The 14,061-nt window shown below is 39.7% G+C and overlaps 2 protein-coding genes across 2 annotated transcripts in view; both read left to right on the forward strand.

Annotated features, from left to right (window-relative positions):
- rras2 (RAS related 2) overlaps positions 1 to 4,577 on the forward strand; it is a 70,341-nt gene extending 65,764 nt beyond the window's left edge. Inside the window, exon 6 of the mRNA XM_061963947.1 lies at positions 3,009 to 4,577. Within this exon, the coding sequence (XP_061819931.1) occupies positions 3,009 to 3,096 (88 nt within the window). The 3' untranslated portion in view covers positions 3,097 to 4,577. The remainder of the gene's footprint in view (positions 1 to 3,008) is intronic.
- Positions 4,578 to 11,369: 6,792 nt separating this feature from the next.
- Positions 11,370 to 14,061, forward strand: part of tub (TUB bipartite transcription factor) — a 209,302-nt gene continuing 206,610 nt past the window's right edge. Inside the window, exon 1 of the mRNA XM_061963948.1 lies at positions 11,370 to 11,531. Within this exon, the coding sequence (XP_061819932.1) occupies positions 11,476 to 11,531 (56 nt within the window). The 5' untranslated portion in view covers positions 11,370 to 11,475. The remainder of the gene's footprint in view (positions 11,532 to 14,061) is intronic.

Here is a 14,061-nt window from a genome sequence, read left to right on the forward strand (position 1 = left end):
AATATATGTTGCAGCCTCTTGTGATATATATCACAATATACTGTATTATTTGGTATGTAAATGATAATAAAATTATTACAAAACAGGTTTTAAAGGCTCCAAAACTTGGCTGCTGACGTACCGGTAAGTGATTACATATTGTGTCATTTCCTGTTGCATTATTTTCTCAAAACTATTATTAATCCACTTGCTAATTTTTTGTTATTAGCTGGTTACTTTCTGATGCATAATGTTTCTATCTACACTTCTGTTTGGATACTTTGCATTAGTTTTCAATCAACCAATCATCCATCCATCCATCAAAGTTTATTTATTTAGCCCTTTCACAAGTGTCTCAAAGGGCTGCACAAGCCACAACGACATATAGTTTTGGGCTATTTTACAATCTTGTGTATCGACCCAATACCAAGTAGGAGCAGAATTGGTCATACCAATGTTTTTTAAAATTATTTTTTTAAAACATAGTTGAAATGTTCAGGATCATTAGCTGGGATAGGCTGCAGCACCCCCGCGATTCCGAAAGGGACAAGCAGTAGAAAATGAAAGGATGAATAAATGATTGAATGACTTTAAATTATGGAATGACTGTACCTGACAAAAACACAAGCTGTGGGTTGCAACAATATCAATTAATATTTGAATGATTCCTTATTCCCTTTTACATACAACTGTATAATACTGTCAATAGTGCAAAATGACTGAACAAACGCAAAAAAACTATTAGTGGCTCTTATTTACTGAGTTAGTAAACAACAACAAAAACGACAAAGGATTGTGTGATGATAAAAAAAATTGAACTAATTACTGTAGTATCGACGATATACTTATAACTACTGTCTATGTTGTATCGGTCTGCTCACCCTTGTTTAAATTCAAGAGCTCTAGCTTAGTGGTCAGCTATGCTTTTTTGCATCTTTCCATGATGTGTACTTTTGCATGTTTAGCATCGAAGCACAGGTTAGTTTCTGTCATGGAAGCGAGGATTAGCGATTTAAAGCCTGCACCGTGGAGGGACATTAGCCGCTAGATCGCTAGTGTGGACATTGCGTTGAGGTTGCCTTCGTTCGCTTGCCTCTGTCAAATTTGTGCAACACAGCTAGAATGTGTCATCATTATCACAATATAACGATAGTAATAAATGCTCTATTGTCGACCAAATTTTTATATTTTATATATCCCGCAAAACTAGTTAATATCAAACATAAAAACAATAAAACACTGTTAATGATGAATAACAAAGGCATGCAATTTATGTTGCATGCAACCAAAAAAATCTCACTTTTTATCAAGTGTAAAAATAGGTTAACCTGTGTTTGTATTAATAAAGCACTGTTTGCCTCAAACCTCTCACCAAGTGTAAAAATAAGATAACCACCGTTTAACACTAACAATATTTTAATGCAACATGTGCTTTTGTATGATTAAATGTACAGTGGGTTATTATGAAATGTAGCAAATGTCTAACGTAAGTTTACCAAAACTGTGTTATGTTGTTATGTACTGTATTATTATGTACAGTATATGTGCTAGGGGACCCAAAGAAGGCTGATGGGGATCCACAATAACAAAACAATAATACCATAAATGTAAGTTACTGTATTTTCCGGATTATAGAGCGCAAAATCCATAAAACGCATCTATTAAATTTTAGAATAAAATTATTTTTTTCTCATATATTAGTCGCTCCGGACTATAAGCCACATATACAGTATATACATTGTGAAATTACTAATTTACACAGAAATATTTTATCAATGTTAATTTACACACCATATCATATTGTTTCCAAACGGCTTATCAAACAAAACAGAAGTCATCGTCATGGACCCACTAGCTGCGGAAGCTTGCTCTCCAATCAGCTAAACAGACTCAATAACGCCACGGTGAGGTCTTGGTTAATTTACTGAAAAATTTGTGAAACTGAAACACTACAAAAAGAATGCCATTGTAAGTTAATACTAACGCGGACACTTGTAAACGTGTTAGCATATTACCTAATGCTTTCCAAACAATCAAAAATGTGGCGGTTTAGTAAGTATGCATTGTTTTAGTTGTATTGTAAAACTTACAAACGTTGCTTGGAGTAATGAGTGAAGAATCCATATGGGTAGCAACGCTATGGACCTCTAGTATGCACGACCTCTTGTATGCACGTACAACACTTAAGACCTTCAGTATATCAGTATGTGGAATTAAATTATGGAATGGATTAAGCAAAGCAATCAAACAATGTACTTATATGATCCACTTCAAGAAACTCTTCAAACTTAAAGTGTTTACAAAGTACAAAGAAGAAGAACCATGATAAACATTCTCAATTTTTTTCATCCATCCATTCATTCATTCTCAAAATAATCTTACTCATCTCACCATATGAAATATAACTTACTTCACCAATTATTATTTATTTTTATTGTGATTACTTATTGAGTATATTGTGAATAAATTGAGAACAGGAAGTGAACAAAAGTTTTAGCAACTGTTATGTAAAAGAAAAGGGGTAGGATTAAATAAGCTCTGCTTCTTCCTACTCCTTTTCGAACATGTTGAAAAGAGAAACTGGAATTTGTGATGTATCATGTTGTATGCTTGCATGTTCGAAATAGACTCAAACCCAAACTAGTAGACGGAATGGCCCTTGTACTTCTGGTTCAAGGCACTAAACAAATAACCCAAAGATGACGCCATAGTACAAATAATAACAGACCTTTTCAGTCTTGTCGTGTTACTACTATATAAGTTTGTTTTGTACAAAACATTATGGCAGTTAGCAAAGAAAAATTCATAGATTAGTTTCACCGTTTCATAAGCCACAGGGCTTTGAAAAAAGTAGCCTTTAATAGCCAAAGAAAAATCAATCTGGCAGAACAGAGGTTTTTGTAAGCCATGCAGTCAACCAGTTGAAAGTCCAAAGTTGTTTTGAGGCTTTTGGAGGCATATTCTTCCCCTAAAACCTGACTTGAGAGAATTCAAACTAAGATGTTTCTTTCCCCTCTCCAAACCCCCAGAAAGTTCCAAGAGCAGGAATGTCCACCGTCGCCAGAGCCGACAAGAAAAGAGAAGGACAAACGTGGCTGCCATTGCGTGATCGTCTGAGTCGGCCTTATCACTGTAACTCATGACCGCTGCTCTCTTGTCTGTTGCCCCGCCCACTCTGCCTGGTGGATGACTGACCGCTGCCTTCTCCACGTGCATGACTCCAGTAGGCTCCGCCTCTAGGATATTGGGATTGGGGGCGTGGGGCGGCTGTCCCCAGGACATCACCATGGACAACTGACAATGCCAAAATCTGAACACCACTCTACCTTCAGCCATAGTCCATATTCACACGAGAGAGTCCCGACACTTAACATTGCCTTCTGACCAATATATGTTTTGTACTCTGGAGGACTTCTCTTGCCTTGTAGTGATTTGTACTTGCTGCTGAGATTGAATGAAAAAAAAAAAAAACTCAACAAAAAAAAAAGACGTAACCCGAATGTTAACAAGTGGAACGGAGAGATTTATCTTATGGAGCTTTGTTTATGTTGTGCCATCTTTTCTTCCATGTGCTAATCTGCTACTGTACATATGTGACATTTGTTGTGATTTATAAAGTGTATTTCTAATGACTATTAAATCACCACAGTACGGTGTGTGAGCTTGGTTTTGCATATATGAAAGTGACTATGATAATGTACAGTATATAAATGATGCCTAGACACGCCCTTAAAGCTACAATGTTGGAACTTTTAAATTCTTTTAGTTTTGTTGCGTCTTCTGCTTCCATCTCAATTGCCAAATATAGAATGTCTGCTGTGTGCTCCCCTGTTTTTTTTCATTGTTGGTTTTTGAAGTCTTATAGATTCACATACAGATGTTTCTTCTTCGTTGGTGGCGATTCAGTCAAGGACCAGACGCAGCTGTATTGTTTTTAATATCGACGCTAACTGTATCAAATTCAAGGAGTCACCACTTGATGAGTTCTATGAACACTTTACAATCTTTGAGTCAATCCAATCAATAGAAGTTAATTAATGTTCAATTCTTAAACAACATTGTTCTGTTGGATAAAACAGTTGAAGTAGTAAAATGGCGGACCTGCCACCTGTGATGTCATGATCACTAGACACTGCATACTGTCCTCTTCTCGATACTGTAGTTTGTCTTTGATATCATCTTCTTGTCATCTCTAGAACAGACTTGATGAAATGTTTCTACTTTTCTACATTATTTTCTTATCAAACGAGCTGGCGGTATTTTTTATATGTTTATAAGTGAATATATGTAAAGAGGGATATTTAATTATCTTGGTTGTTTTAAGATAGTGTTGCCCTAATTTAAACAAAATTGGATTCTTTGTGCAGAAGTGATGCTTTCTAGAAATGGAGATGATATTTATCCATGTCAAGTCTGGTATAAGGAAGAGGTTTAGCATTGGAGTACTAATAATCAACAAAAATGTATAATTCTAAGCTACAATACTCCCAGTGTTAAAATGCTAATGCATATCAAAATCATACTGATTTTTTCCTTTTTCTTCCATAGTGTCTTTTTGTGTTGAGCTTTTCTGATGCTGAAATAAAATATTTCATTGAGCCGGGTGGGTTTTCTTTTATTATTAAACTGTATCACATGGAGACAGATTTCATATCAAACAATGTGTCATTATAATTTATAGCCACGGTATATTAAATGTGCCAGCATTCTTAACGTCATCTGATTCTGAATAAGATCAGCTCATAATCCAGATGTAAATAGCGGATTTTTAGTCATTTTCTTCAAAATACATGTTATATATGTATGTATATACAGTCGTGTTCAAAAGTTTACATACACTTGTAAAGAACATAATGTCATGGCTGTCTTGAGTTTCCAATCATTTCTACAACTCTTATTTTTTTGTGATAGAGTGATTGGAGCACATACTTGTTGGTCACTAAAAACATTCATGAAGTTTGGTTCTTTTATGAATTTATTTTGGGTCTACTGAAAATGTGACCAAATCTGCTTCTGCTTATCCGAAGTCGGGTTGCAGGCGCAGCAGCCTAAGCAGAGAAGCCCAGACTTCCCTCTCCCCAGCTACTTCACCAGGTCTTCCTGGGGCATTCCGAGGCGTTCCCAGGCCAGCTGGGAAACATAATCTCTCCACTGTGTCCTGGGTCTTCCCTGTGGTCTCCTACCGGTCGGCCGTGCCCTAAACACCTCCCCAGAGAGGTGTTCGGGGGGCATTCTGACCAGATGCCCGAACCACCTCATCTGGCTTCTCTTGATGTGGAGGAGCAGCGGCTTTACTCTGAGCTCCTCCCGGATGGCAGAGCTTCTCACCCTATCTCTAAGGGAGAGTCCTGCCACCAGACTGAGGAAACTCATTTTGGCCGCTTGTACCCGTGATCTTGTCCTTTCAGTCATAACCCAGAGCTCATGACCATAGGTGAGGATGGGAACGTAGATCGACCAGTAAACTGTGAGGTTTGCCCTACGACTTCGCTCCTTCTTCACCACGATGGATCGATACAGGGTACGCATCACTGCATACGCTGCACCGATCGACCTGTCGATCTCATGATCCACTCTTTTCTCACTTATGAACAAGACCCTGAGGTACTTGAACTCCTCCACTTGGGGCAGGGTCTCCTCCCCAACCTGGAGATGGCACTCAACCCTTTTCCGGGCGAGAACCATGGACTTGGACGTGCTGATTTTCATCCCAGTCGCTTCACACTCAGCTGCGAACCGATCCAGTGAGAGTTGAAGATCCTGGTCAGATGAAGCCATCAGAATTCAGGAACACATCATCTGCAAAAAGCACAGACCTAATCCTGCAGCCACCAAACCGGATCCCCTCAACGTTCTGACTACGCCGAGAAATTATGTCCATAAAAGTTAGAAAACCGAATTGGTGACAAAGGGCAGCCCTCACTGCACACAGGTCTGACTTACTGCCGGCAATGCGGACCAGGCTCTGACACTGATCATACAGGAAGTGGACCGACACAATCAGGCAGTCTTATACCCCATACTCTCGGGCACTCTCCACAGGACTTCTCGAGGGACACGGTCGAATGCCTTCTCCAAGTCCACAAAACACATGTTGGACAAACTCCCATGCACCCTCAAGGATCCTGCCGGGAGTATAGAGTTAGTCTACAGTTCCACAACCACACTGCTCCTCCTGAATCCGAGGTTCAAATATCCGACGTAGCCTCCTCTCCAGTACTCCTGAATAGACCTTACCGGAAAGGTTGAGGAGTTTGATCCCACGATAGTTGGAACACACCATCGGGTTCCCCTTTTTATATACAAACCCCGTTTCCATATGAGTTGGGAAATTGTGTTAGATGTAAATATAAACGGAATACAATGATTTGCAAATCCTTTTCAACCCATATTCAGTTGAATATGCTACAAAGACAAGATATTTGATGTTCAAACTTATAAACTTTATTTTTTTTTTGCAAATAATAATTAACTTAGAATTTCATGGCTGCAACACGTGCCAAAGTAGTTGGGAAAGGTCATGTTCACCACTGTGTTACATGGCCTTTCCTTTTAACAACACTCAGTAAACGTTTGGGAACTGAGGAGACACATTTTTTTCAAGCTTCTCAGGTGGAATTATTTCCCATTCTTGCTTGATGTACAGCTTAAGTTGTTCAACAGTCCGGGGGTCTCCGTTGTGGTATTTTAGGCTTCGTAATGCGCCACACATTTTCAATGGGAGACACGTCTGGACTACAGGCAGGCCAGTCTAGTACCCGCACTCTTTTACTATGAAGCCACGTTGATGTAACACGTGGCTTGGCATTGTCTTGCTGAAATAAGCAGGGGCGTCCATGGTAACGTTGCTTGGATGGCAACATATGTTGCTCCAAAACATATGTTGCTCCAAAACCTGTATGTATGAAGCCGACGGCGTTTCTGGGTGTTGTTGATAAACGGTTTTGGCCTTGCATAGGAGAGTTTTAACTTGCACTTACAGATGTAGCAACCAACTGTAGTTACTGACAGTGGGTTTCTGAAGTGTTCCTGAGCCCATGTGGTGATATCCTTTACACACTGATGTCGCTTGTTGATGCAGTACAGCCTGAGGGATCGAAGGTCACAGGCTTAGCTGCTTACGTGCAGTGATACTCCAGATTCTCTGAACCCTTTGATGATATTACGGACCGTAGATGGTGAAATCCCTAAATTCCTTGCAATAGCTGGTTGAGAAAGGTTTTTCTTAAACTGTTCAACAATTTGCTCACACATTTGTTGACAAAGTGGTGACCCTCGCCCCATCCTTGTTTGTGAATGACTGAGCATTTCGTGGAATCTACTTTTATACCCAATCATGGCACCCACCTGTTCCCAATTTGCCTGTTCACCTGTGGGATGTTCCAAATAAGTGTTTGATGAGCATTCCTCAACTTTATCAGTATTTATTGCCACCTTTCCCAACATCTTTGTCACGTGTTGCTGGCATCAATTTCTAAAGTTAATAATTATTTGCAAAAAAAAAAATTGTTTATCAGTTTGAACATCAAATATGTTGTCTTTGTTGCAAATTCAACTGAATATGGGTTGAAAATGATTTGCAAATCTTTGTATTCCGTTTATATTTACATCTAACACAATTTCCCAACTCATATGGAAACGGGGTTTGTAGAGAACCCACCGCCCCAGTCTGCCAATCCAGAGCTACCGCTCCCAATGTCCACGCAATGCTGCAGAGTCTTGTCAACCAAGACAGCCTCACAGCATCCAGAGCCTTGAGGAACTCTGGGCGTATTTCATCCACCCCCAGTGCCCTGCCACCGAGGAGCTTTTTAACTATAGCCCCAGAAATAGGAGAGCCTATTGCGGAGTCCTCAGGCACTGCTTCCTCATTGGATGACGTGTAGGTGGGATTGAGGAGGTCTTCTAAGTATTCCCTCAACCGATCCACAACATCCGCAGTCGAGGTCAGCAGAACACCATCCCTACCATACACGGTTTTGACAGTGCACCGCTTCCCCCTCCTGAGGCGGCGGATGGAAAAAAATAATGCATTAAACGTGTGCCAAAAGGCAGCCTTGGTGGAGGCCATCGTTTGCCGTAAACAGACTTGACTTACTGCCGACAATGCAAATTAAAGGACCGAATGGCATATAGCTTGCTTTTTAATGGCCCGTGACACATTGTAAAGACAAAATAAAAACATTCTGGATTATAAGTTTATACCGAAAATAAAAAAATGGAACTGGCCCAAATAGCCCCTCAAATGGGACTTGAAAACCAAAATGGCCGATGACCTAATCATCTTACTATGTATGGTCTTTGATGATGTGTTGTCATTATGAGATGTGCACACATTTCTTGCAAGAGATGATACTTTTTCAAGTGTGCTAAAGCCCTTAAAAAGGTTTTAGGTGGTGGAATAATAATATTAGTCGATAATAATAATAGGTAGCACGGTGGAACAGGGGTTAGTGCGTGTGCCTCACTATAAGAAGGTCTTGGGTTCAATCCCCGGGCTCAGGGTCTTTCTGTGTGGAGTTTGCATGTTTCCCCCATGACTGCGTGGGTTCCCTCTGCACTCTGGATTCCTCCCACCTCCAAAGACATGCACCTGGGGATAGGTTGATTGGCAACACTGAATTGGCCCTAGTGTGTGAATGTGAGTGTGAATGTTGTCTATCTATCTGTGTTGGCCCTGCGATGAGGTGGCGACTTGTCCAGGGTGTACCCCGCCTTCCACCCGAATGCAGCTGGGATAGGCTCCAGCCACCCCCGTGACCCTGAGAGGGACAAGCGGTAAAAAATGGATGTATGGAGAATAATAATAAGATGTATCAAATGTAATATCTCAATATTTTAATTTTCTTTCATACTTTTAAAACAAAGCTAAGATGTAGATGTTAAGCATATGTTGATTGACCTCAATTGTTCTGCAGTGCTATCCAACGAGCAGCTCTGGGCCCAAATCCGGCCCGGGAACGATGCCAGTTCAAAACTTGGGAGACAAACATTTTTGCAGCAAATCCCTAAAAGAGTGAAGTGAATTATATTTATATAGCACTTTTCTCTAGTGACTCAATGCACTTTACATAGTATGTATCTAAGTTACATTTTTAAGCCAGTGTGGGTGACACTGGCAGCAGGTGGGTAAAGTGTCTTGCCCACAACGGCAGTAGCGGGGATCGAACCTGGAACCCTGAAGTTTCTGGCACAGCCACTCTACCAACCGAGCTATACCGGGGTTAAAAGTTTGGGCTTTTAGCTCGATAGTTAGCATGCTTGTCTCTCATGCTAGCAAGTCCTGTGCGGAACTGAACAAGCAGGGACTGAACCACGCGGGTTACTCTAGCAAACAGATCACTGGGGTCCAAACTTGTGATTTAGATAACTGAGGCGTTCTTCAGGCACCCTTTTAGGTCCTCTCCTTTTTGGGTTAAAATGTTTCATGATGTGATTTATGTAACTGAGGTGTTGTTGTATATAGCTTGTTTACTTCAGATGCAGTCAGTAGTCAGAGTTATACTAGTGGTGTTCCTCAAGGTTCTATTGTAAATCCTCTTTTTTTGTTTTATCATTTGGGCTATTCAACTCGTGGCCCGCAAGTTCAGTTAAAAAAATATGTGCGACTCACATGTTTCCAGCAGATTCTTAAACAACAACAAAATAAGAGTGCTGTCATAGAGATGATCTTTGACTGGCTTTTTTGTTGTTGTTGCAGAAAGGGCCTTAAAAACAGCAGAGTGCTCCTGTAACGCTGACACAAATAAATAGACCAGAATCAAATGTTGCAGATTCACTAGAATATACAAAATAAGAATAGTAAAAAGAGAAGTCTGTCTGGAAATGTTGGCCTCAAAATAATTTACTTGAATATCCTTGTTCTGTTCAGTTCAGTTCAGTTCAGTTTCAGTTTATTTCAAACATGCCAGGGGGCGCCGAAAAGGGGGGGTAAAGGAGACGGATTCTAGGGGCCCATGATGGAGGGGGGCCCAGAGAGGCCCCTAATGATGATGAAATTATAATACAGAAAAAATAATGACACTGTGTTGGGGGCCCTGTAAAGATTCTTTTCATGGGGCCCAAAATCCCTAGCGGCGCCCCTGCATACGATACAATGTGATGCATCACACATTTCCAGTTGTTTCATTACAGCATGTCCGAAAAGGAGTAGGAAGAAGCTGAGCTTATTTAATCCTACCCCTTTTCATACCATAGCGATTTTATCCAATTTCCTAGTTCTCTGTAACAGAACAGTGAACAAATATATAATATATAATATAATAGATTATATATTATATATATAATATAATATAATATATAATCTATTATATATATAATAATATATATAATAGAGGTAAATCATTGGTATTATTCATTATCAATAGCGCTATTTCTATTGGTATTTGTATTGCTCCATTTGTAGTGTAATAATGCTCATTGTCATTTCTGTATTATTATTTATTTCGCTAAATGCTTCTTTGCTATCACTTTTACCATCATATTTGTACATGTCCTATTTGCTGATGTTGCTCTATTGTTGTTGTTGTTGTTGCTGTTGTGTTTGCTGTTGTTGTTTTTGTCTCTCTGTCTAATCCCCCTCTTGTCCCCACAATTTCCCCCTCTGTCTTCCTTTTTTTCTCTTTCTATAGCCTCCTGCTCCGGCCCGGCTGCACCAAATGATAATATAAATACATTTAATAAAGTCAAATACAAATAAGGCAAGAAGAGAAGTATCCTACACTTCTCTTTTGTAAAGTAAATCTGAACAGCCGATATGGGCATCTACATCAACTATATGATTTGCCTGAGAAGCTGGACAGGACAAAAAATAAAAATAAATTTATAAAAAAAAAAAATAAGAACAGTGAACAAATAAATAATAAATAAATAATATATCATGGTAAGCAAACCAATATTAAATATATAAATAATCTTTGTCTCAATTAAAAAAAAAAAGACCAGAAAAAAATGCATCTTAAATGTACAAAATGTATCAGAGTGGGCCCTGCATCATTCGATTTCTCAGCAAACAGTTTGGGCACCCTTGCCCTATACGTTTAATTCGACAAGGTTATTCACTAAAACATTTTTAATACAATACAAATGTAAAAAGTGGGCAACTTTGAGTGTTTTTTTTGTTTGTTTATTTATGGTCCAGCAGTTATGGGCCAGCTCTAATGTTACTGGGTTATATTATTATAAAGCCTATGATATTTGTCTCCATGCAGTGTGTCTGCCGCCTCTATTCATTGTTTTCACATGCAAAGGTGCGAATTGAACATTTAGTGCTGCACTCAACACGCCAAGTGAGTGAAGAGCGTCCTGACGTGACGTAAGCCCCGCCCTTTTAATCAGGCGGAAGCCGCGAGCACGCGCGCTAGTATATCACCATCGATCCCAGCTCGCGGGTTCCCTTTATGTCTTAACAGCAGGATTCCTGCGGGTCTCTGCCGCCGTCACGCGCCTTCTTTCTGTCCTCCGTTTCACGCGCACCTCAGTCGAGCCGCCGCAGTCATGGAGGGAGTCGGCAGCAACAGGAGCATGTCGTACAGCAGATGGAGCTATGACAGGTGACAGCTTCTTCCTTCTTCCTTCTTCCTTCTTCCTTCTTCCTTCTTCACTCAGCACTCATCACTGCCCGCGTCTTCAACTGCCTTTTCTTGTCATGCAAGGCCGATGATACCACACTTGATACCGCACTTGATACCACACTTGATACTACATTTCATACCACACTTGATACTACATTTGATACCACACTTGTTACCACACTTGATACCACACTTGATACCACACTTGATACCACATTTGATACCACACTTGATGCTACACTTGATACTACATTTGATACCACACTTGTTACCACACTTGATACCACACTTGATACCACACTTGATACCACATTTGATACCACACTTGATGCTACACTTGATACTACACTTGATACCACACTTGATGCCACACTTGATACCACACTTGATACTACATTTGATACCACACTTGATGCTACACTTGATGCTACACTTGATGCCACACTTGATGCCACACTTGATACCACACTTGATACCACACTTGATGCTACACTTCATGCTACACTTGATACCACACTTGATACTACACTTGACACCACCCTTGATACCACACTTGATACCACACTTGATACTACATTTGATACCACACTTGATACCACACTTGATACTACATTTGATACCACACTTGATGCCACACTTGATGCCACACTTGATGCCACACTTGATGCCACACTTGATGCCACACTTGATACCACACTTGATGCTACACTTGATACTACACTTGATACCACACTTGATACTACATTTGATACCACACTTGATACCACACCTGATACCACACTTGATACTACATTGATAACACACTTAATGCTACACTTGATGCTACACTTGATACCACACTTGATACCACACTTGATACTCCATTTGATACCACACTTGATACCACACTTGATACCGCACTTGATACCACACTTGATACCACATTTGATACCACATTTGATACCACAATTGATGCTACACTTGATGCTACACTTGATGCTACACTTGATGCTACACTTGATGCTACACTTGATACTACACTTGATACCACACTTGATACCACACTTGATGCTACACTTGATACTACATTTGATACCACACTTGATGCTACACTTGATACTACACTTGATACTACACTTGATACCACACCTGTCAGGGGGGTTCAACTGTGGATCAGCTTGGATGATTCCTTAAAATGTTCCAGTTCCATTCACACATTTAAAAAACACTTTAAGACCACTGTCTTGGAAAAATATATCACTGTTGAATCAACACAGTAGTTAATACTATGATCAATGTTAATTAAAAACTAAATGTGGGATATAAATAATAATGGAAGTATAATTGTTTGTATATAGTATAAAATTGATACAAAGGTTTAACACGTGTACAAGGATATTTCACATGCCTTTACTGTGTATATAATTGAACTGTGTTTATGTTGTGTATAATGTGTATTTATAATATGTTGTACAAAGGACATTTCATAATTTTGCCACACTTGATACCACACTTGATACCACACTTGACACCACACTTGATGCCACACATGATGCCACACTTGATGCTACACTTGATACCACACTTGATACTACACTTGATACCACACTTGATACCAGAGGTGTGGACTCGAGTCACATGACTTGGACTCGAGTCAGACTCGAGTCATGAATTTGATGACTTTAGACTCGACTTGACAAAATGTAAAAAGACTTGCAACTCGACTTAGACTTTAACATCAATGACTTGTGACTTCACTTGGACTTGAGCCTTTTGAATTGACATGACTTGACATGACTTGCTACTTTCCCCAAAACCCAAAGATGACAAAGTTATTCGGGAGCGCTCCGTATTTTTCATTGTGTACTTGTCTATCAGCGTTGCGTGTGTCAGCTGGTGTGGTCTCAGTACAACAGCCAATCAAATTAGATCTACTTTGTTTTCATCACACAGCATTCATCCAATCAAATTGCAGGACAACCAACGAAGAAGACATGTCCAAACCACACGCCAGTGAACAAAAAATGATACCTAAAATAATTTTGTTTGGGTATAAAAATTACGAGGTGGTCAACACAAAACGGTTTGCAGTATGCAACACATGCGGTTCGAAAATTACTGATGGAGAGGCAACAACTTCCAACTTCGTCCGGCATTTGAAGTTGCACAAAGAACGGTAAGTTTTGAATGTAAGATAACGTTTATTGGCTAAGTAACGTGACTTTTATTTGCTGTGTAGTTAAATCAGTGAGGCTGTAAACTCACTGCTAACGTTATAACGTTATTGCAAACATGGGAATCTGTTGCAGTTCACTACCTTATTCATACTTTTTGTTCAGTGATTTTTTTCAAGCAGGGTTACGTTAGTCAATATATCACACGTAACGTTAGACGGCGGTCAGCAGCACCGCGTATTTTAGCCACCTAAAAAAAGACAAAAATAGTAAAATAAAGGTCAGTTAAAATGTATACTATATTATGAATATGTGTACCGTTTTAGCTAGCTTTCTGACATACTGTTGGTTGTTTA

The sequence above is a fragment of the Nerophis lumbriciformis genome, linkage group LG06 (genome assembly GCF_033978685.3).
Source record: "Nerophis lumbriciformis linkage group LG06, RoL_Nlum_v2.1, whole genome shotgun sequence".
Classification (NCBI taxonomy): Eukaryota; Metazoa; Chordata; class Actinopteri; order Syngnathiformes; family Syngnathidae; genus Nerophis; species Nerophis lumbriciformis.